General features: G+C 51.2%; 1 protein-coding gene across 1 annotated transcript; it reads right to left on the bottom strand.

Moving 5' to 3' along the window:
- Positions 1–5,207: 5,207 nt before the first annotated feature.
- On the bottom strand, positions 5,208–21,136 carry fam53c (family with sequence similarity 53 member C). Its single transcript, XM_079247933.1, has 4 exons — positions 21,062–21,136; positions 15,271–15,328; positions 5,974–6,965; positions 5,208–5,860 (listed from the first exon to the last, which is right to left on the bottom strand). Exons 2-4 carry the CDS (start codon positions 15,275–15,277, stop codon positions 5,579–5,581), a joined length of 1,281 nt encoding a protein of 426 aa, XP_079104059.1. The 5' UTR covers positions 15,278–15,328; positions 21,062–21,136; the 3' UTR covers positions 5,208–5,578.
- Between the last annotated feature and the right edge of the window lie 292 nt (positions 21,137–21,428).

Genomic DNA, 21,428 nt, shown 5'->3' with positions numbered 1-21,428 from the left:
TTTGGATGTCGTGTCGGATGTTTTGGATGTCGCGTCGGATGTCGTGTCGGATGTTTTGGATGTCGCGTCGGATGTCGTGTCGGATGTTTTGGATGTCGCGTCGGATGTTTTGGATGTCGTGTCGGATGTTTTGGATGTCACGTCGGATGTCGTGTCGGATGTTTTGGATGTCACGTCGGATGTTTTGGATGTCGTGTCGGATGTTTTGGATGTCGCGTCGGATGTTTTGGATGTCACGTCGGATGTCGTGTCGGATGTTTTGGATGTCACGTCGGATGTCGTGTCGGATGTTTTGGATGTCACGTCGGATGTCGTGTCGGATGTTCTGGATGTCGTGTCGGATGTTTTGGATGTCGTGTCGGATGTTTTGGATGTCGTGTCGGATGTTTTGGATGTCGCGTCGGATGTTTTGGATGTCGTGTCGGATGTTGTGTCTGATGTTTTGGATGCCGTGTCGGATGTTTTGGATGTCGCGTCGGATGTCGTGTCGGATGTTTTGGATGTTGTGTCGGATGTTTTGGATGTCGTGTCGGATGTCGTGTCGGATGTTTTGGATGTTGTGTCTGATGTTTTGGATGTCGTGTCGGATGTTGTGTCTGATGTTTTGGATGTTGTGTCTGATGTTTTGGATGTTGTGTCTGATGTTTTGGATGTCGTGTCGGATGTTTTGGATGCCGTGTCGGATGTTTTGGATGTCGCGTCGGATGTCGTGTCGGATGTTTTGGATGTCACGTCGGATGTCGTGTCGGATGATTTGGATGTCGTGTCGGATGATTTGGATGTCGCGTCGGATGTTTTGGATGTCGCGTCGGATGTTTTGGATGTCGTGTCGGATGTCGTGTCGGATGTTTTGGATGTCGCGTCGGATGTTTTGGATGTCGCGTCGGATGTTTTGGATGTCGCGTCGGATGTCGTGTCGGATGTTTTGGATGTTGTGTCGGATGTTTTGGATGTCGTGTCGGATGTTTTGGATGTCGCGTCGGATGTCGTGTCGGATGTTTTGGATGTCGCGTCGGATGTCGTGTCGGATGTTTTGGATGTCGTGTCGGATGTTTTGGATGTCACGTCGGATGTCGTGTCGGATGTTTTGGATGTCGCGTCGGATGTTGTGTCGGATGTTTTGGATGTCGTGTCGGATGTTTTGGATGTCGTGTCGGATGTTTTGGATGTCGTGTCGGATGTTGTGTCATGTTTTGGATGCCGTGTCGGATGTTTTGGATGTCGTGTCGGATGTTTTGGATGTAGTGTCGGATGTTTTGGATGTCGTGTCGGATGTTGTGTCTGATGTTTTGGATGTCGTGTCGGATGTTGTGTGATGTTTTGGATGTAGTGTCGGATGTTTTGGATGTCGCGTCGGATGTCGTGTCGGATGTTTTGGATGTCGTGTCGGATGTTTTGGATGTCGCGTCGGATGTCGTGTCGGATGTTTTGGATGTCGTGTCGGATGTTTTGGATGTCGCGTCGGATGTCGTGTCGGATGTTTTGGATGCCGTGTCGGATGTTTTGGATGTCGCGTCGGATGTTTTGGATGTCGCGTCGGATGTCGTGTCGGATGTTTTGGATGTCGCGTCGGATGTTTTGGATGTCACGTCGGATGTCGTGTCGGATGATTTGGATGTCGTGTCGGATGATTTGGATGTCACGTCGGATGTCGTGTCGGATGTTTTGGATGTCGCGTCGGATGTCGCGTCGGATGTTTTGGATGTCGTGTCGGATGTTTTGGATGTCGCGTCGGATGTCGTGTCGGATGTTTTGGATGTCGTGTCGGATGTTTTGGATGTCACGTCGGATGTCGTGTCGGATGTTTTGGATGTCACGTCGGATGTCGTGTCGGATGTTTTGGATGTCGTGTCGGATGTTTTGGATGTCGTGTCGGATGTTTTGGATGTCGCGTCGGATGTTGTGTCTGATGTTTTGGATGTCGTGTCGGATGTTTTGGATGTCGTGTCGGGTGTCGTGTCGGATGTTTTGGATGTCGTGTCGGATGTCGTGTCGGATGTTTTGGATGTCGTGTCGGATGTCGTGTCGGATGTTTTGGATGTCGTGTCGGATGTTGTGTCGGATGTTTTGGATGCCATGTCGGATGTTTTGGATGTCGCGTCGGATGTCGTGTCGGATGTTTTGGATGTTGTGTCGGATGTTTTGGATGTCGTGTCGGATGTTGTGTCTGATGTTTTGGATGTCGTGTCGGATGTTGTGTCTGATGTTTTGGATGTCGTGTCGGATGTTGTGTCTGATGTTTTGGATGTCGTGTCGGATGTTGTGTCTGATGTTTTGGATGTCGTGTCGGATGTTTTGGATGTCGCGTCGGATGTCGTGTCGGATGTTTTGGATGTCGCGTCGGATGTCGTGTCGGATGTTTTGGATGTCACGTCGGATGTCGTGTCGGATGTTTTGGATGTCGCGTCGGATGTTGTGTCGGATGTTGTGTCGGATGTTTTGGATGTCGTGTCGGATGTTTTGGATGTCGTGTCGGATGTTGTGTCTGATGTTTTGGATGCCGTGTCGGATGTTTTGGATGTCACGTCGGATGTCGTGTCGGATGATTTGGATGTCGCGTCGGATGTCGTGTCGGATGTTTTGGATGTCGTGTCGGATGTTTTGGATGTCGCGTCGGATGTCGTGTCGGATGTCGTGTCGGATGTTTTGGATGTCGTGTCGGATGTTTTGGATGTCACGTCGGATGTCGTGTCGGATGTTTTGGATGTCGCGTCGGATGTTTTGGATGTCGCGTCGGATGTTTTGGATGTCGCGTCGGATGTCGTGTCGGATGTTTTGGATGTCGCGTCGGATGTTTTGGATGTCACGTCGGATGTCGTGTCGGATGTTTTGGATGTCGTGTCGGATGTTTTGGATGTCGTGTCGGATGTTTTGGATGTCGTGTCGGATGTTTTGGATGTCGCGTCTGATGTTGTGTCTGATGTTTTGGATGTCGTGTCGGATGTCGTGTCGGATGTTTTGGATGTCGGGTCGGATGTCGTGTCGGATGTTTTGGATGTTGTGTCGGATGTTTTGGATGTCGTGTCGGATGTTGTGTCTGATGTTTTGGATGTCGTGTCGGATGTTGTGTCTGATGTTGTGGATGTCGTGTCGGATGTTGTGTCTGATGTTTTGGATGTCGTGTCGGATGTTGTGTCTGATGTTTTGGATGTCGTGTCGGATGTTTTGGATGTCGCGTCGGATGTTTTGGATGCCGTGTCGGATGTTTTGGATGTCGCGTCGGATGTCGTGTCGGATGTTTTGGATGTCGCGTCGGATGTCGCGTCGGATGTTTTGGATGTCACGTCGGATGTCGTGTCGGATGATTTGGATGTTGTGTCGGATGATTTGGATGTCGCGTCGGATGTCGTGTCGGATGCTTTGGATGTCGTGTCGGATGTTTTGGATGTCGCGTCGGATGTCGTGTCGGATGTTTTGGATGTCGCGTCGGATGTTTTGGATGTCGTGTCGGATGTTTTGGATGTCACGTCGGATGTTTTGGATGTCACGTCGGATGTCGTGTCGGATGTTTTGGATGTCACGTCGGATGTCGTGTCGGATGTTTTGGATGTCGCGTCTGATGTGTCTGATGTTTTGGATGTCGTGTCGGATGTTGTGCCTGATGTTTTGGATGTCGTGTCGGATGTTTTGGATGTCGTGTCGGATGTTTTGGATGTCGTGTCGGATGTTTTGGATGTGTCGGATGTCGTGTCGGATGTTTTGGATGTCGCGTCGGATGTCGTGTCGGATGTTTTGGATGTCGTGTCGGATGTTTTGGATGTCGTGTCGGATGTCGTGTCGGATGTTTTGGATGTCGTGTCGGATGTCGTGTCGGATGTTTTGGATGTCGCGTCGGATGTTGTGTCGGATGTTTTGGATGTCGCGTCGGATGTTGTGTCTGATGTTTTGGATGTCGCGTCGGATGTTTTGGATGTCGCGTCTGATGTTTTGGATGTCGTGTCGGATGTTTTGGATGTCGTGTCGGATGTCGTGTCGGATGTTTTGGATGTCGTGTCGGATGTTTTGGATGTCGTGTCGGATGTTTTGGATGTCGTGTCGGATGTCGTGTCGGATGTTGTGTCGGATGTTTTGGATGTCGCGTCGGATGTCGTGTCGGATGTTTTGGATGTCGCGTCGGATGTTTTGGATGTCGTGTCGGATGTTGTGCCTGATGTTTTGGATGTCGTGTCGGATGTTTTGGATGTCGCGTCGGATGTCGTGTCGGATGTTCTGGATGCCGTGTCGGATGTTTTGGATGTCGCGTCGGATGTCGTGTCGGATGTTTTGGGTGTCACGTCGGATGTTGTGTCGGATGTTGTGTCGGATGATTTGGATGTCGCGTCGGATGTTTTGGATGTCGCGTCGGATGTCGTGTCGGATGCTTTGGATGTCGTGTCGGATGCTTTGGATGTCGTGTCGGATGCTTTGGATGTCGTGTCGGATGTTTTGGATGTCGCGTCGGATGTCGTGTCGGATGTTTTGGATGTCGTGTCGGATGTTGTGTCGGATGTTTTGGGTGTCACGTCGGATGTCGTGTCGGATGTCGTGTCGGATGTTTTGGATGTCGCGTCGGATGTCGTGTCGGATGTTTTGGATGTCGCGTCGGATGTCGTGTCGGATGTTTTGGATGTCGTGTCGGATGTTTTGGATGTCGCGTCGGATGTCGTGTCGGATGTTTTGGATGTCGTGTCGGATGTTTTGGATGTGTCGGATGTCGTGTCGGATGTTTTGGATGTCGTGTCGGATGTCGTGTCGGATGTTGTGTCGGATGTTTTGGATGTCGTGTCGGATGTCGTGTCGGATGTTTTGGATGTCGCGTCGGATGTCGTGTCGGATGTCGTGTCGGATGTTTTGGATGTGTCGGATGTCGTGTCGGATGTTTTGGATGTCGTGTCGGATGTCGTGTCGGATGTTGTGTCGGATGTTTTGGATGTCGTGTCGGATGTCGTGTCGGATGTTTTGGATGTCGCGTCGGATGTCGTGTCGGATGTTTTGGATGTCGTGTCGGATGTTTTGGATGTCGTGTCGGATGTCGTGTCGGATGTTTTGGATGTCGTGTCGGATGTCGTGTCGGATGTTTTGGATGTCGCGTCGGATGTCGTGTCGGATGTTGTGTCGGATGTTTTGGATGTCGTGTCGGATGTTTTGGATGTCGTGTCGGATGTTGTGTCGGATGTTTTGGATGTCGTGTCGGATGTCATGTCGGATGTTTTGGATGTCGTGTCGGATGTTTTGGATGTCGTGTCGGATGTCGTGTCGGATGTTTTGGATGTCGTGTCGGATGTCGTGTCGGATGTTTTGGATGTCGTGTCGGATGTTGTGTTGGATGTTTTGGATGTCGTGTCGGATATGTCTGATTTAGGCGGCAGATTCAGACGTAAGCGCAGTGTGGTGATGCGGTTTTGTGGTAAGGCGGACACTGCGGCCGCGGTTGGGATGCAGTGCGTTCCTGTCTGGACGGTAGTAGCCACATCATGGCCGTCAGGGTGAATCAGCTTATCCGTCGGGAGAAGGCGTTGTTCCTGAGAGCCCTTGCTGATTATTGGAAAGGTGCTGAATTCCTTATAAAACTGAAACAGAAGAGTTTTTTATTTACAGGTCAGTTTTCCTCGATTAAATTCAGGTCCAGTTCTGTACAGTCCCGCTCAAAGACCGCTTGCTGCGCCGCATCCCGCTCATCCACATCCTCGTCCTCCTCTTCCTCCCCACACTCCTCGTCGCTCTCGCTTAGCGGCCCAATGCTGGTCCGTCCCAGGCACTCGGCCGGCGAGCAGGCCCCACGGAAGTCGCCCAGGAAAGACTCCACGCCCACGCAGAGGTCGCTGCTGCAGGACAGTCTGCCGCCACCGCGGTCCAGAGACGCTGGATCCATGCTGCGCGTCTGCAGAGACAACAGGAAGGTCAGAGCAAGGACACATGAGCAGAACGAGATGTTAGGACACAAGAAGGAGGCATAATCAGGATGGGATCTGGATGCCTATGTGGGCAGCATACCTGGGTCATCTTTGTAAAGTCCAGGATGGGTCTGGCACAGGGCCGGTCGGGGTCTCGGCGCCGCTTCAGACCCGGTTTGAGGAGCAGCAGGTCACAGGGTTGCGAGTGGCAGCGTGGCAGCTGTGGTGGGAGGCTGCGGCGGAGGGAGGATGGCGTGCTGCAGGCGGAGGACGGTGAGGCGGGCACCACGGCACCCGCTCCAGCTGAAATGGCACCACCTACCGACGGCACCGCGGCGTGGCTCGGTGCCGGAGGCGGGGGGAGAAAATTGGATGCTGCCGAGTCTCTGATGAGGACAGGAGAGAGGGAGAAGCGTCTCTGAGGAGGAAGAGGCGGGTGCAGAGGAGACGGCGAGGAAGAGCAAGAAGAGGGGGAAGGGAAGAAGCAGCAACAGGCTCCACCCCCCGCCGCTGCCTCACTGGGATCCCAGGGAAAGCTCCAGGGAAGCGGGGAGTCTGGCGACAGAGCCAGACTGAAGAAGGTGGGGCTGGATGAGGAGTGCAGTGACGAGTTCAGGGAGGAACTGGGAGCACGGAGAGGACAGGCCCCTCCCCCTGCCATCCCTAAACCTCCCCCGACTGCCACCGCCCCTCCACCCGCGACACCTCCGCCGACACCGGCGTGGCACTGCTGGCGGCTGACGGGAGTCCAGACCCGTGAGGCGCTGGGCCGCCACGTGTAGCGGCAGCGTGACAGGTCCTCAGGCACCGACAGCGAGCGGCAGTGCCGTTTTGGGGGCGGAGGAGGAGGGGGGGGGGCGGGGACTGGGAGGGCCGTCGCTCCAGGAAGGGAATGCTCAGCTGCCGATGTGCTGGGCACCAGGGGCCGGTGCTGCTGAAACTGAGATGTGACCCCATCCAGGGGGTCACCCTCTTCCTGCAGGTGGCCATCCGGGGGCACCAGGGGGGTGGGACCAGGGGGGAAACTCGAACTCAGTAACCCCCCCTGCAGGCCGGACTTGGAGGGAGGGCACAGCTGCCAGTAGCTACTCTCTGAGGAGACACAGAGTAGGAGGTCATGTCACCGGCATCTTTACTTCAAGCTTCCATTTATCCACCAGAACTTTATGTGGTAACCGACTCTGGAACCTCAGGACTTTTTTCGTATCAGCTTTGTCCTTTACGGCTAGTGGAGTTTTCCCAAGCTTGCTTGCACATAGCAGTGAAAACTTTTCCATGCCAACTTATGGGATAGGCCCTACTTCTGCCTTAAGTACGAACTGGGCTGAGCATGACTACAACTTCCAATTTTTCTGCTCCACCAGCGGTATCCGCCAGTGCCCAGTTTGCCAAAAACCGGCTACATCCTCGGCTCTGACCTTCACAGCAAGTGTGAGGGTTGCCTCGGTCTTCACCACACCGGGTTGGGCTCAGATATCTCCTGTCCGCCCCTCCAATAGCTTCAGCCTCGGAGCCAAGGTGGCTGCCTTAGAATGTTACAGTCAGTTGATTACCTGGCGACACGTTAACCTGTCCGTTTCCCGGCGACACGTTAACCTGTCCGTTGCCGGGCGACACGTTAACCTGTCCGTTGCCGGGCGACACGTTAACCTGTCCGTTGCCGGGCGACACGTTAACCTGTCCGTTGCCGGGCGACACGTTAACCTGTCCGTTACCGGGCGACACGTTAACCTGTCCGTTACCGGGCGACACGTTAACCTGTCCGTTACCGGGCGACACGTTAACCTGTCCGTTGCCAGGCGACACGTTAACCTGTCCGTTGCCAGGCGACACGTTAACCTGTCCGTTGCCAGGCGACACGTTAACCTGTCCGTTGCCAGGCGACACGTTAACCTGTCCGTTGCCAGGCGACACGTTAACCTGTCCGTTGCCAGGCGACACGTTAACCTGTCCGTTGCCAGGCGACACGTTAACCTGTCCGTTGCCAGGCGACACGTTAACCTGTCCGTTGCCAGGCGACACGTTAACCTGTCCGTTACCTGGCGACACGTTAACCTGTCCGTTACCTGGCGACACGTTAACCTGTCCGTTACCTGGCGACACGTTAACCTGTCCGTTGCCTGGCGACACGTTAACCTGTCCGTTGCCGGGCGACACGTTAACCTGTCCGTTACCGGGCGACACGTTAACCTGTCCGTTACCGGGCGACACGTTAACCTGTCCGTTTCCGGGCGACACGTTAACCTGTCCGTTTCCGGGCGACACGTTAACCTGTCCGTTTCCGGGCGACACGTCTACCTTCCAGGCGACACGTTAAGTAGGGCCCGTCCAGAAGGCTGAATTAGGGCCCGCCCAGAAGGCTGAAGTTGGGCCCGCCCAGTAGGGCCTATCCATTAGGCTGAAGTAGGGCCCGCCCAGAAGCCTGAAGTAGGGCCCGCCCAGTAGGGCCTATCCATTAGGCTGAAGTAGGGCACCGCCCAGTAGGGCCTATCCATTAGGCTGAAGTAGGGCCCGCCCAGAAGGCTGAAGTAGGGCCCGCCCACTAGGGCCTATCCATTAGGCTGAAGTAGGGCCCGCCCAGAAGGCTAAAGTAGGGCCCGCCCAGTAGGGCCTATCCATTAGGCTGAAGTAGGGCCCGCCCAGTAGGGCCCGTCCACTAGGCTGAAGTAGGGCCCGCCCAGTAGGGCCCGTCCACTAGGCTGAAGTAGGGCCTGTCCAGAAGGCTGAAGTAGGGCCCGCCCAGTAGGGCCCGTCCACTAGGCTGAAGTAGGGCCCGCCCAGAAGGCTGAAGTAGGGCCCGCCCAGTAGGGCCCGTCCACTAGGCTGAAGTAGGGCCTGTCCAGAAGGCTGAAGTAGGGCCCGCCCAGAAGGCTGAAGTAGGGCCCGCCCAGTAGGGCCCGTCCACTAGACTGAAGTAGGGCCCGCCCAGAAGGCTGAAGTAGGGCCCGCCCAGTAGGGCCCGTCCACTAGGCTGAAGTAGGGCCTGTCCAGAAGGCTGAAGTAGGGCCCGCCCAGAAGGCTGAAGTAGGGCCCGCCCAGAAGGCTGAAGTAGGGCCCGCCCAGTAGGTGGGCGTGGACTAACATTTTCAGTGCGATGCCCACTTGCGATAGGCTTAAAGTGGAAATGAAACAGTAAATGATGTAAAGCAAATGAACATTATTTATTAGACCCAGTCATCATCTCATCGATAATATTTCAAACGTGACAAATATTAACATTTACAAGAAAACAGTAGTTTAGTATTATCTTTTGTCGCAAGAACACCGCCATCTTGCAGTACTGTAAACGGTGACGTCACTGGGTTGGTTGGTTCTTTGGCTGCGAGCTGAATGAATCCATTCTACGTAAAGCATTGACATGATTAATAAGAGTGGTACAATGGAAGACCAAACTGAAAGACTGGGTGAATATAATAACCCCATTGCCTACACTTTCGAGCCGATACGCCGGGTGAGTCGAGCAGTGATGAGGAGGTAGGAGGAAGATGAGGAGCCAGTGCTTCTCTATGGGGTGGAGCGGGTTGGTACAACCACCTCGTGTAGGTGTGGCTGCTGTTCTGCAATGCCCACAATAGTGGAGTCGATCTGCTCAATTCAATTCAATTCAACTTTATTTATATAGCGTCAAATCACAGCAATGCCATCTCAAGACGCTTTACAGACAGAGGGGAAAACATAATGAAGGCCAATTCATAACAGCCTATATAAGGAAACCAACAGATTGAGTTGAGTCCAACTCAATCTCCCATCCTGAGCAAGCACACTGGCGACAGTGGGAAGGAAAAAACTCCCTTTTAACAGGAAGGAAACCTCCGGCAGAACCCGGCTCAGGACAGGCAGCCATCTGCCTCTGCTGTGTGGGGGGAAGAGGACAGAAAGACAACAGACAACAGGAACTGCTACTCCCGGCCAGGGAGACCTGCTGAGACAGGAGACATACATGTTAATGATGCTACACTGTTATGGGGGGGGGGGTAAAAGAAAGAGATAAAGAGAAAGAAAGAAGCTCAGTGTATCAGGAAATGTCCCTCAGCAGTCTAAACCTATAGCAGCATAACTAAGGGATGCTAACCATCCCTAGCTATAGGACTTATCAAAAAGATAAGTCTTCAGCCTAGTCTTAAAGGTGGGGAGGGTGTCTGCTTCCCTAACACTAACTGGGAGCTTATTCCATAAGAGAGGGGCCTGATAACCAAAGGCTCTGCCTCCTGCTCGGCTCTTTGAGACTCTAGGAACCACAAGTAAGCCTGCAGTCTGCGAACGAAGTACTCTGCTTGGAATATAAGGAACTATGAGGTCTTTGATATATAGTGGTGCCTGGTTGTGGAGGGCTTTATATGTAAGGAGAAGGATTTTAAATTCTATTCTAGATTCAACAGGCAGCCAATGAAGAGAGGCTAAAACTGGAGAAATATGATCTCTCCTGCTGGTTCTGGTCAGGACTCTGGCTGCAGAATTCTGGATCAGCTGAAGGCTTTTCAGGGCATATTTAGGACAGCCCAGTAATAGAGAGTTACAGTAATCTAGTCTCGAAGTAACAAAAGCGTGAACCAGTTTTTCTGCATCACTCTGAGACAGAATGTCCCTAATTTTGGCTATATTACGTAAATGAAAGAAGGCTGTTTTAGTAACCTGCTTAATATGTGGGCCAAAGGACAGGTCAGGGTCAAATATTACTCCAAGGTTTCTCACTGTAGCACTGGAAGCTAAAGTAATGCCATCCAGGTTCATTACAAAACCGGAAAATTTAGCTCTGAGTTTTTCAGATCCAACGAGAATTACTTCAGTCTTATCTGAGTTTAAGAGGAGAAAATTTCTAGACATCCAAGTCTTTATGTCTATGAGACAATTTTGTAGCCTATTGGGCTGATTTGTTTCATCTGGTTTAAAGGATAAGTATAGTTGAGTATCATCTGCATAACAATGAAAGTTTATTCCATGCTGTCTAATAATTTTGCCTAAAGGGAGCATATATAGCGTGAAGAGTATTGGTCCAAGTACAGAACCTTGAGGAACTCCATGACTTACTGTAGTTTGGGAGGAGGACTTGTCATTTGCATGAACAAACTGAAGTCTATCAGATAAATATGATTTAAACCAGCTTAACGCTGTACCTGTAATTCCAATCACCTGTTCTAGTCTTTGTAACAGAATGTTATGATCGACTGTATCAAATGCAGCACTAAGATCAAGCAAGATAAGTACGGACACAAGTCCTTTGTCTGAGGCCATAAGAAGGTCATTAGTAACTTTCACCAATGCCGTCTCAGTGCTATGATGAGCTCTAAATCCTGACTGAAACTCCTCGCATAAATTATTTCTGCTCAGGTGGGCATGTAGCTGAGCGGAAACTATTTTCTCCAGAATTTTGGACATAAACGGGAGGTTAGATATAGGTCTATAATTTGCTATCACCTCTGGATCCAGAGATTGCTTTTTAAGTAAAGGCTTGATTACAGCAGTTTTAAATGATTGTGGTACATATCCTGTCACTAAAGACATATTGATAAGATTTAGTAGTGATGTATTAATTAAAGGGAAAATGTCCTTAAAGAGGCTCGTTGGGAGAGGGTCTAAGATACAGGTGGATGGTTTAGATGAAGCTATTATTTTAGTTAATTCAGAGGGTTGGACAGGACAGAAACCATTTAGACACAAGTCAGATCCTGGTTCTAAGGATGCTTCGGAGACCACAACAGGCTCAACATTATAGGTAGAAGGAAGAATATTGTGAATTTGATCTCTAATAGTGTCAATTTTATTCCTGAAAAAATACATGAAATCATCACAGCTAAGTGAGAAAGGAATACATGGCTCCACAGCGCTCCGGCTCCTAGTAAGCCTGGCTACAGTGCTGAAAAGAAACCAAGGGTTGTTTTTGTTTTCCTCTATCAATGATGAATAATAAGCTGTTCTTGCCGTACGTAAGGCTTTTCTGTATACGATTAAACTTTCTTTCCAGGTTAAGTGAGACTCCTCTAGTCCTGATGAACGCCATCTGTTTTCCAAACGCCTTGACGCCTGTTTTAGAGCTCGAAGCTGGGAATTAAACCAGGGAGCCTTCATAATCTTACCTAATTTCTTCTTCTTTAGGGGAGCAACATTCTCCAAGGTTGTACACATTGAAGCTGTTATAGTATCAGCATGTTGATCAATCTGAGCAGGAGTAAGGCTTAAAGGGGGACTCTCAGTCATGCTAACACATGGTAGAGGGGAAAAAATTGATTCAATTGATTGTTTAAATTTTGTAATAATATTGTCTGATAAACATCTACTATAGTAGAATTTATTTTTGGTCAGTGAGTAATCAAATAAAGTGAATTCAAAGGTTAATAAGAAGTGATCGGACAAGACAGGGTTTTGAGGAAATACTTTGAGCTCATCAGTCTCAATACCAGATGTTAGAACCAGATCAAGAGTATGACCATGAGAGTGAGTGGCTCCATGGACATTTTGTGAAAACCCAACTGAGTTTAGAATAGAGCTAAAGGAAATGTTTAAACTATCATTTTCAACGTCAACATGAATATTAAAATCACCTAGTACAATGACTATCAGTAGTCAGCACTAACTCAGACAAGAGATCAGAGAATTGGGTCAGAAACTCGGAGTAAGGTCCAGGTGGGCGATACACTAATGCTAAAAGGAGCGGTTTCTCTCAATTCCATTTGACATGAGATAAATTTAATGTCAGGAATTCAAAGGATTTATAGTTAGTTTTGTGCTTAGGATTAATTAATAATTCTGACTGAAAAATAGCTGCAACACCTCCTCCTCTGCCTGTAGTTCTAGGAATGTGAAAGTTTAAATAGTTAGCTGGCGTAGCTTCATTAATACTAACATAATCCTCTTGCTGTAACCAGGTTTCCGTAAGACAGAATAAATCAATGTGGTGATCACCTATCAAGTCATTGACTAATAAAGACTTATTTGGGAGGGATCTAATATTCAGTAGGCCACACTTTATTGTCTTATTTTCAGATTTTATTAGATCCATTGTTTTTATTTTTATGAGGTTTTCACGATTAACCCCAGAAGTGTTTTTGTGTTGTTTAATTCTTACTGCTGGGGAGGTGTATAAGGTCGGAATGGGGTTTTGGGTGGGCGGCGGCAGGTGGGAAGCTGCAGAAAAGTGTGTAGGACTACAATTCTGCCTCCTGGTCCCAACCCTGAGTTGTCAATTTAGCTGACTAATAAAAGAGTCCATATTGCTAGATAAGAGAGCAGCTCCATCCAACGTGGGATGGATGCCATCTCTCCTAATAAGACCAGGCTTTCCCCAAAAAGCGCTCCAATTATCTATAAAACCCACGTTGTTATCGGGACACCACCTAGACAACCAGCGGTTGAAGGATGACATGCGGCTAAACATGTCATCGCTGATTAAATTTGGCAAGGGACCAGAGAAAACTACGGAGTCCGACATGCTCTTGGCAAAGTTACACACCGAAGCAACATTCATTTTAGTGACCTCCGATTGGCGTAACCGGGTGTCGTTACCGCCGACGTGAATTACAATCTTACGGTATTTACGTTTAGCCTTAGCCAGCAGTTTCAGATACGATTCGACGTGGCCTGCTCTGGCCCCAGGAATGCATTTGACTATGGTCCCCGGTGTCTCTAGAGCCACGTTTCTGACTATGGAACTACCTATAATCAGGGTTTCTGCCTCAGCGGGTGTGTCACCGAGCGGGGAAAATCTGTTAGAAACGTGAACAGGTCGGTGGTGGCCAGTGGGTTTTGGTTTGGGGCTACGCTTCCACCTGACCGTCGTCCAGCCCGCCTCGGCTCCCGGCTGCGCGGGAACTGCTGAGGGACCGCTAGGTGGGCTAGCTGCCCTGGCTGGTAGCTCCGCACTGGCTAATGGGGGCTTGCTGACTAACTGCTTCCCTAACTGAGTGCGGAGCTGGGCTTCTAACTCACAGAGCCTCGCCTCCAAGGCTGCCAAGCTGCTACACTTAATACACCTACCGTTATCACTAAAGGTGGCGGAGGAGTAGCTAAACATCAGACACACCGAGCAAGAAAAGGCAGGGGACCGGGGTGTGGGAAGAGAGCTAGCAGCCATGCTAAAACCGAGTGTTTGAGCTGTTTAAGTCAGTAAACAGAAAGCCTAAGATCCCAAAAATAAATGCAATATATAGAACAGTGGTTTGGGAAGATATTGTGAGCTAAAGTGAGTGGTTGGTTAACAATAGACAGAAGCTAGAAAGAAGTTAAAGGAGCCAACGGCTCGTAGCAATCCGCAGTGACACATGCTAGGGAAACAGGAAATGACGCAATACGTTACTGCAACGTCAGCACGTTCTGCTGCCAAGAGGCTGACTTAGACCATGTCTTGTGTGGTAAATCATGCATAACTGAAGTCCACACGTTTGATCTACTGTGCCGGGAGGTGGACGTGTTGGAGGTGGCCATGCTGTCCCTGAAGGATGTCCGAGCGGAGACACTGGAGCGTCCGGTTAACAGCAGCTAACTGTTAGAAAAGCTAGCTAATGCTAGTAATCACTGCTGGTTTTAATCTCAAATAAAATAAACGCTGCAGTGAAACAGTAATATGATGGAAAAAATGCAAACAATATTTCCATTTGCAATTAGCTAATTTTGCTCCCGGCTAACGCTGCTAGCTAATGACAAGCCAAACATTAGCGTTAGCTAACAATAACATTAGGAGCTCCCCTTATGTGTGAAGCTGTTTCCTGCTGTCAAAACATTTTTAGTGTATAAAAACTTTAATTACAATAACTGTAATTAAATTAAAAAATTGTAATTAAATGTAATTAAATTAATTAAAAACTGTAATTACAATAAAGTTTAAAGAAAAACCCTTTAAGTTAAATTTATATTAGCTTGTTGAACAAATCCAAACAAGACTCGGGGCCAATCAGAGGGTTCTTCCTCTTCAGTGCTGCCAACCAGCGCAGAAGCACAGTTCTTTTTCGTGGAAGTATGTGAAAATGAGCTGTTTTGCCCTCAGCCCAAACTCCATAAAACTCATTTTTACACCCGGGAGCAACGCAGTAGTGCCTCCTTCTGCCTCCTCTTCTCTTTGGTTCACTAGTCTCCATTGTTTACTCTGTTGTCTCTGACTCTCATCAGGACCGCCAAACCAACCAACCCCGTGACGTCACCGTTTACGGTCCTGCAAGATGGCAGCACTCTTACTACAAGAGATAAAACTAAACTACAGTTTTCTTGTAAATGTTAATATTTTTTTATGTTTGGAATATTATTATTGATGAGATGATTAAGTCTAGTAAATAATGTTAGTTTGCTTGACTGTTTCATTTCCACTTTAAGGGGCTGTGCCTTTGGGGGTTAGGGTACCCCCTCACCCTGGAACCCCAACTGAGAAAAGCCTGACTGACAAAGCATCTGGAGAACAATCCAGACTCACCAGGCATCAAGCCATCTGAGGGCCGGCACTCTGCCAGGGTGTTCGGGTCCAGTAGGGACTGAAAGAGAAACAAATGGGTCATATTCCGGAACCACACACACTTTCACATCATCAAGCTTTCCTGATCCAAGTTCACTAGAACTGTCCTTGTCATTCAGAACCTTCAGCTCAGCCACCCTGACGTTTCTGTCTGGCACTACACCAGTTGGAGTCTACTGGTTCCAACCCAGAAAGTTCTTTTGAGATTACGGTAATGTGATGTTTAGTACAGATTTCATAGATCACTGATCATCAGTGGTATCAAGTGATGATGTCACACCATGACCTTTTATTCATGTCCACAGTTCATCCTGTACTTGTACAAGTTACACATTTTCTCTGCTGGAAACCAGTCTGACCACCAGTCCGACCACCAGTCCGACCACCAGTCCGATGACCAGTCCGACCACCAGTCCGACCACCAGTCCGACCACCAGTCCGACCACCAGTCTGACCAGTCCGACCACCAGTCCGACCAGTCTGACCACCAGTCCGACCACCAGTCTGACCAGTCCGACCACCAGTCTGACCAGTCCGACCACCAGTCTGACCAGTCTGACCACCAGTCCGACCAGTCTGACCACCAGTCCGACCACCAGTCCGACCACCAGTCTGACCAGTCCGACCACCAGTCTGACCACCAGTCTGACCAGTCCGACCACCAGTCCGACCACCAGTCCGACCACCAGTCCGACCACCAGTCTGACCAGTCCAACCACCAGTCTGACCACTCCCCTCACAGTGCCGAGACCCCCTGCCGCTGGCTACATGGACGTCCGGTCAGCTGGTCAGAATGAAGGGCTGAACCATAGCAAGCCATTGGTGAGTTTAGCAGATTTTTATTAATATGATGACTAAAAACGCTGTGGTCATAGCAAGATTATCTACGCTGTTACACCTTAGTTTACATTTATTAATGAGGATCAGAGAAATCTGAACATGTTTTTGTTTTGTCACGACTAAAAATAATATTTCCTGAACAATAAACAGTTCAGAACAATCCCACTCACACCACGATTCATATAAACGGTTCAGAATCAGGTTGCACAGGTAACCACGTGCTGGTTCAGCATCCGTTACCATGGTTATCCAGCAGGTTCAGAGTAAAAGCTCCAAAGGCAGGGTACAGAGTGTTCAGGTGTGACGTTCAGGTGTGACGTGGACGTTCAGGTGTGACGTTCAGGTGTGACGTTCAGGTGTGACGTGGACATTCAGGTGTGACGTTCAGGTGTGACGTGGACATTCAGGTGTGACGTGGACATTCAGGTGTGACGTTCAGGTGTGACGTGGACATTCAGGTGTGACGTGGACGTTCGGGTGTGACGTTCAGGTGTGACGTGGACATTCGGGTGTGACGTTCAGGTGTGACGTGGACATTCGGGTGTGACGTTCAGGTGTGACGTGGACATTCGGGTGTGACGTTCAGGTGTGACGTGGACATTCGGGTGTGACGTTCAGGTGTGACGTGGACATTCGGGTGTGACGTTCAGGTGTGACGTGGACATTCGGGTGTGACGTTCAGGTGTGACGTGGACATTCGGGTGTGACGTTCAGGTGTGACGTGGACATTCGGGTGTGACGTTCAGGTGTGACGTGGACATTCGGGTGTGACGTTCAGGTGTGACGTGGACATTCGGGTGTGACGTGGACATTCAGGTGTGACGTTCAGGTGTGACGTGGACATTCGGGTGTGACGTGGACATTCAGGTGTGACGTTCAGGTGTGACGTGGACATTCAGGTGTGACGTTCAGGTGTGACGTGGACATTCGGGTGTGACGTGGACATTCGGGTGTGACGTGGACATTCGGGTGTGACGTTCAGGTGTGACGTGGACATTCGGGTGTGACGTTCAGGTGTGACGTGGACATTCGGGTGTGACGTTCAGGTGTGACGTGGACATTCGGGTGTGACGTTCAGGTGTGACGTGGACATTCGGGTGTGACGTTCAGGTGTGACGTGGACATTCGGGTGTGACGTTCAGGTGTGACGTGGACATTCGGGTGTGACGTGGACATTCAGGTGTGACGTTCAGGTGTGACGTGGACATTCAGGTGTGACGTTCAGGTGTGACGTGGACATTCAGGTGTGACGTTCAGGTGTGACGTGGACATTCAGGTGTGAGGTTCAGATTCAGGTGTGACGTTCAGGTGTGACGTGGACATTCAGGTGTGACGTTCAGGTGTGACGTGGACATTCAGGTGTGACGTTCAGGTGTGACGTGGACATTCAGGTGTGACGTGGACATTCGGGTGTGACGTTCGGGTGTGACGTGGACATTCGGGTGTGACGTTCGGGTGTGACGTGGACATTCGGGTGTGACGTTCGGGTGTGACGTGGACATTCGGGTGTGACGTTCGGGTGTGACGTGGACATTCGGGTGCGACGTTCGGGTGCGACGTTCGGGTGTGACGTGGACATTCGGGTGTGACGTGGACATTCAGGTGTGACGTTCAGGTGTGACGTTCAGGTGTGACGTGGACATTCAGGTGTGACGTTCAGGTGTGACGTGGACATTCAGGTGTGACGTTCAGGTGTGACGTGGACATTCAGGTGTGAGGTTCAGATTCAGGTGTGACGTTCAGGTGTGACGTGGACATTCAGGTGTGACGTTCAGGTGTGACGTGGACATTCAGGTGTGACGTTCAGGTGTGACGTGGACATTCAGGTGTGACGTGGACATTCGGGTGTGACGTTCGGGTGTGACGTGGACATTCGGGTGTGACGTTCGGGTGTGACGTGGACATTCGGGTGTGACGTTCGGGTGTGACGTGGACATTCGGGTGTGACGTTCGGGTGTGACGTGGACATTCGGGTGCGACGTTCGGGTGCGACGTTCGGGTGCGACGTTCGGGTGCGACGTTCGGGTGCGACGTTCGGGTGCGACGTTCGGGTGCGACGTTCGGGTGCGACGTTCGGGTGCGACGTTCGGGTGCGACGTTCGGGTGCGACGTTCGGGTGCGACGTTCGGGTGCGACGTTCGGGTGCGACGTTCGGGTGCGACGTGGACATTCAGGTGTGAGGTTCAGATTCAGGTCTGACGTTCAGGTGTGACGTTCAGGTGTGACGTGGACGTTCGGGTGTGACGTTCGGGTGTGACGTTCGGGTGTGACGTTCGGGTGTGACGTTCGGGTGTGACGTTCGGGTGTGACGTGGACATTCAGGTATGACGTGGACATTCAGGTGTGACGTTCAGGTGTGACGTTCAGGTGTGACGTTCAGGTGTGACGTTCAGGTGTGACGTGGACATTCAGGTGTGACGTGGACATTCAGGTGTGACATTCAGGTGTGACGTGGACATTCAGGTGTGACATTCAGGTGTGAGGTTCAGATTCAGGTGTGACATTCAGGTGTGAGGTTCAGATTCAGGTGTGACGTTCGGGTGTGACGTGGACATTCAGGTGTGACGTTCAGGTGTGAGGTTCAGATTCAGGTGTGACGTTCGGGTGTGACGTGGACATTCAGGTGTGACGTTCGGGTGTGACGTTCGGGTGTGACGTTCGGGTGTGACGTTCGGGTGTGACGTGGACATTCGGGTGTGACGTTCAGGTGTGACGTGGACATTCGGGTGTGACGTTCAGGTGTGACGTGGACATTCGGGTGTGACGTTCAGGTGTGACGTGGACATTCGGGTGTGACGTTCAGGTGTGACGTGGACATTCGGGTGTGACGTTCGGGTGTGACGTGGACATTCGGGTGTGACGTTCGGGTGTGACGTGGACATTCGGGTGTGACATTCGGGTGTGACGTTCAGGTGTGACGTGGACATTCGGGTGTGACGTTCAGGTGTGACGTTCAGGTGTGACGTTCAGGTGTGACGTTCAGGTGTGACGTGGACATTCGGGTGTGACGTGGACATTCGGGTGTGACGTGGACATTCGGGTGTGACGTTCAGATGTGACGTGGACATTCGGGTGTGACGTTCAGGTGTGACGTTCAGGTGTGACGTTCAGGTGTGACGTGGACGTTCAGGTGTGACGTGGACGTTCAGGTGTGACGTTCAGGTGTGACGTGGACGTTCAGGTGTGACGTTCAGGTGTGACGTTCAGGTGTGACGTTCAGGTGTGACGTTCAGGTGTGACGTTCAGGTGTGACGTTCAGGTGTGACGTTCAGGTGTGACGTTCAGGTGTGACGTTCAGGTGTGACGTGGACGTTCAGGTGTGACGTTCAGGTGTGACGTGGACGTTCAGGTGTGACGTTCAGGTGTGACGTGGACGTTCAGGTGTGACGTTCAGGTGTGACGTGGACATTCAGGTGTGACGTTCAGGTGTGACGTGGACATTCAGGTGTGACGTTCAGGTGTGACGTGGACATTCAGGTGTGACGTTCAGGTGTGACGTGGACGTTCAGGTGTGACGTTCAGGTGTGACGTGGACGTTCAGGTGTGACGTTCAGGTGTGACGTGGACGTTCAGGTGTGACGTTCAGGTGTGACGTGGACGTTCAGGTGTGACGTTCAGGTGTGACGTGGACGTTCAGGTGTGACGTTCAGGTGTGACGTGGACGTTCAGGTGTGACGTTCAGGTGTGACGTGGACGTTCAGGTGTGACGTTCAGGTGTGACGTGGACGTTCAGGTGTGACGTTCAGGTGTGACGTGGACATTCAGGTGTGACGTGGACATTCAGGTGTGACGTTCAGGTGTGACGTTCAGGTGTGACGTGGACGTTCAGGTGTGACGTTCAGGTGTGACGTTCAGGTGTGACGTTCAGGTGTGACGTGGACGTTCAGGTGTGACGTTCAGGTGTGACGTGGACGTTCAGGTGTGACGTTCAGGTGTGACGTGGACGTTCAGGTGTGACGTTCAGGTGTGACGTGGACGTTCAGGTGTGACGTTCAGGTGTGACGTGGACGTTCAGGTGTGACGTTCAGGTGTGACGTGGACGTTCAGGTGTGACGTTCAGGTGTGACGTGGACGTTCAGGTGTGACGTTCAGGTGTGACGTGGACGTTCAGGTGTGACGTGGACGTTCAGGTGTGACGTTCAGGTGTGACGTGGACATTCAGGTGTGACGTTCAGGTGTGACGTGGACATTCAGGTGTGACGTTCAGGTGTGACGTGGACATTCAGGTGTGACGTTCAGGTGTGACGTGGACATTCAGGTGTGACGTTCAGGTGTGACGTGGACATTCAGGTGTGACGTTCAGGTGTGACGTGGACATTCAGGTGTGACGTTCAGGTGTGACGTGGACGTTCAGGTGTGATGTGGACGTTCAGGTGTGACGTGGACGTTCAGGTGTGACGTGGACGTTCAGGTTTGACGTTCAGGTTTGACGTGGACATTCAGGTGTGACGTTCAGGTGTGATGTTCAGGTGTGACGTGGACATTCAGGTGTGACGTTCAGGTGTGACGTTCAGGTGTGACGTGGACATTCAGGTGTGACGTTCAGGTGTGACGTTCAGGTGTGACGTTCAGGTGTGACGTTCAGGTGTGACGTGGACATTCAGGTGTGACGTTCAGGTGTGACGTTCAGGTGTGACGTTCAGGTGTGACGTTCAGGTGTGACGTTCAGGTGTGACGTTCAGGTGTGACGTTCAGGTGTGACGTGGACATTCCGGTGTGACGTTCAGGTGTGACGTGGACGTTCCGGTGTGACGTGGACGTTCCGGTGTGACGTGGACGTTCCGGTGTGACGTGGACGTTCCGGTGTGACGTGGACGTTCCGGTGTGACGTTCAGGTGTGACGTGGACGTTCAGGTGTGACGTTCAGGTGTGACGTGGACATTCAGGTGTGACGTTCAGGTGTGACACTGACCAGGCAGACGTCCCCCGGCTCAGCAGGGTCACCTTCCAGAGTCTGCTTCCTCAGGTTTGCCTCCAGCAGTGGAACCACAACATGGTGGCAGCAGGGGAAGGTGGGGGGTGAACAGGGGGGGAAGGTGGAGGGTGGGCAGGGGAGGCAGGTGGAGGGTGGGCAGGGGAGGCAGGTGGAAAGGAGGGCCGACCAGGGAGAGAAGTCGGAGAGAGCTGGAACAGATGGCGGAAAGGGATGGCGACGGCTGTCTACAATTCTGTCGTCTGAGGAAGGTGGGGCCGGTCTGAGACTCCTCCCTCTTTTCGCCTCAGGACCACAATGCCCCGCCCACTTTCAAAGGAGCATCATCAGTCCGAGATCATTGTGG

This window comes from Telmatherina bonti, assembly GCF_933228915.1.
Source record: "Telmatherina bonti genome assembly, chromosome: 10".
Lineage (NCBI taxonomy): Eukaryota > Metazoa > Chordata > Actinopteri > Atheriniformes > Telmatherinidae > Telmatherina > Telmatherina bonti.
This window is presented reverse-complemented; position numbering and strand designations above follow the sequence as displayed.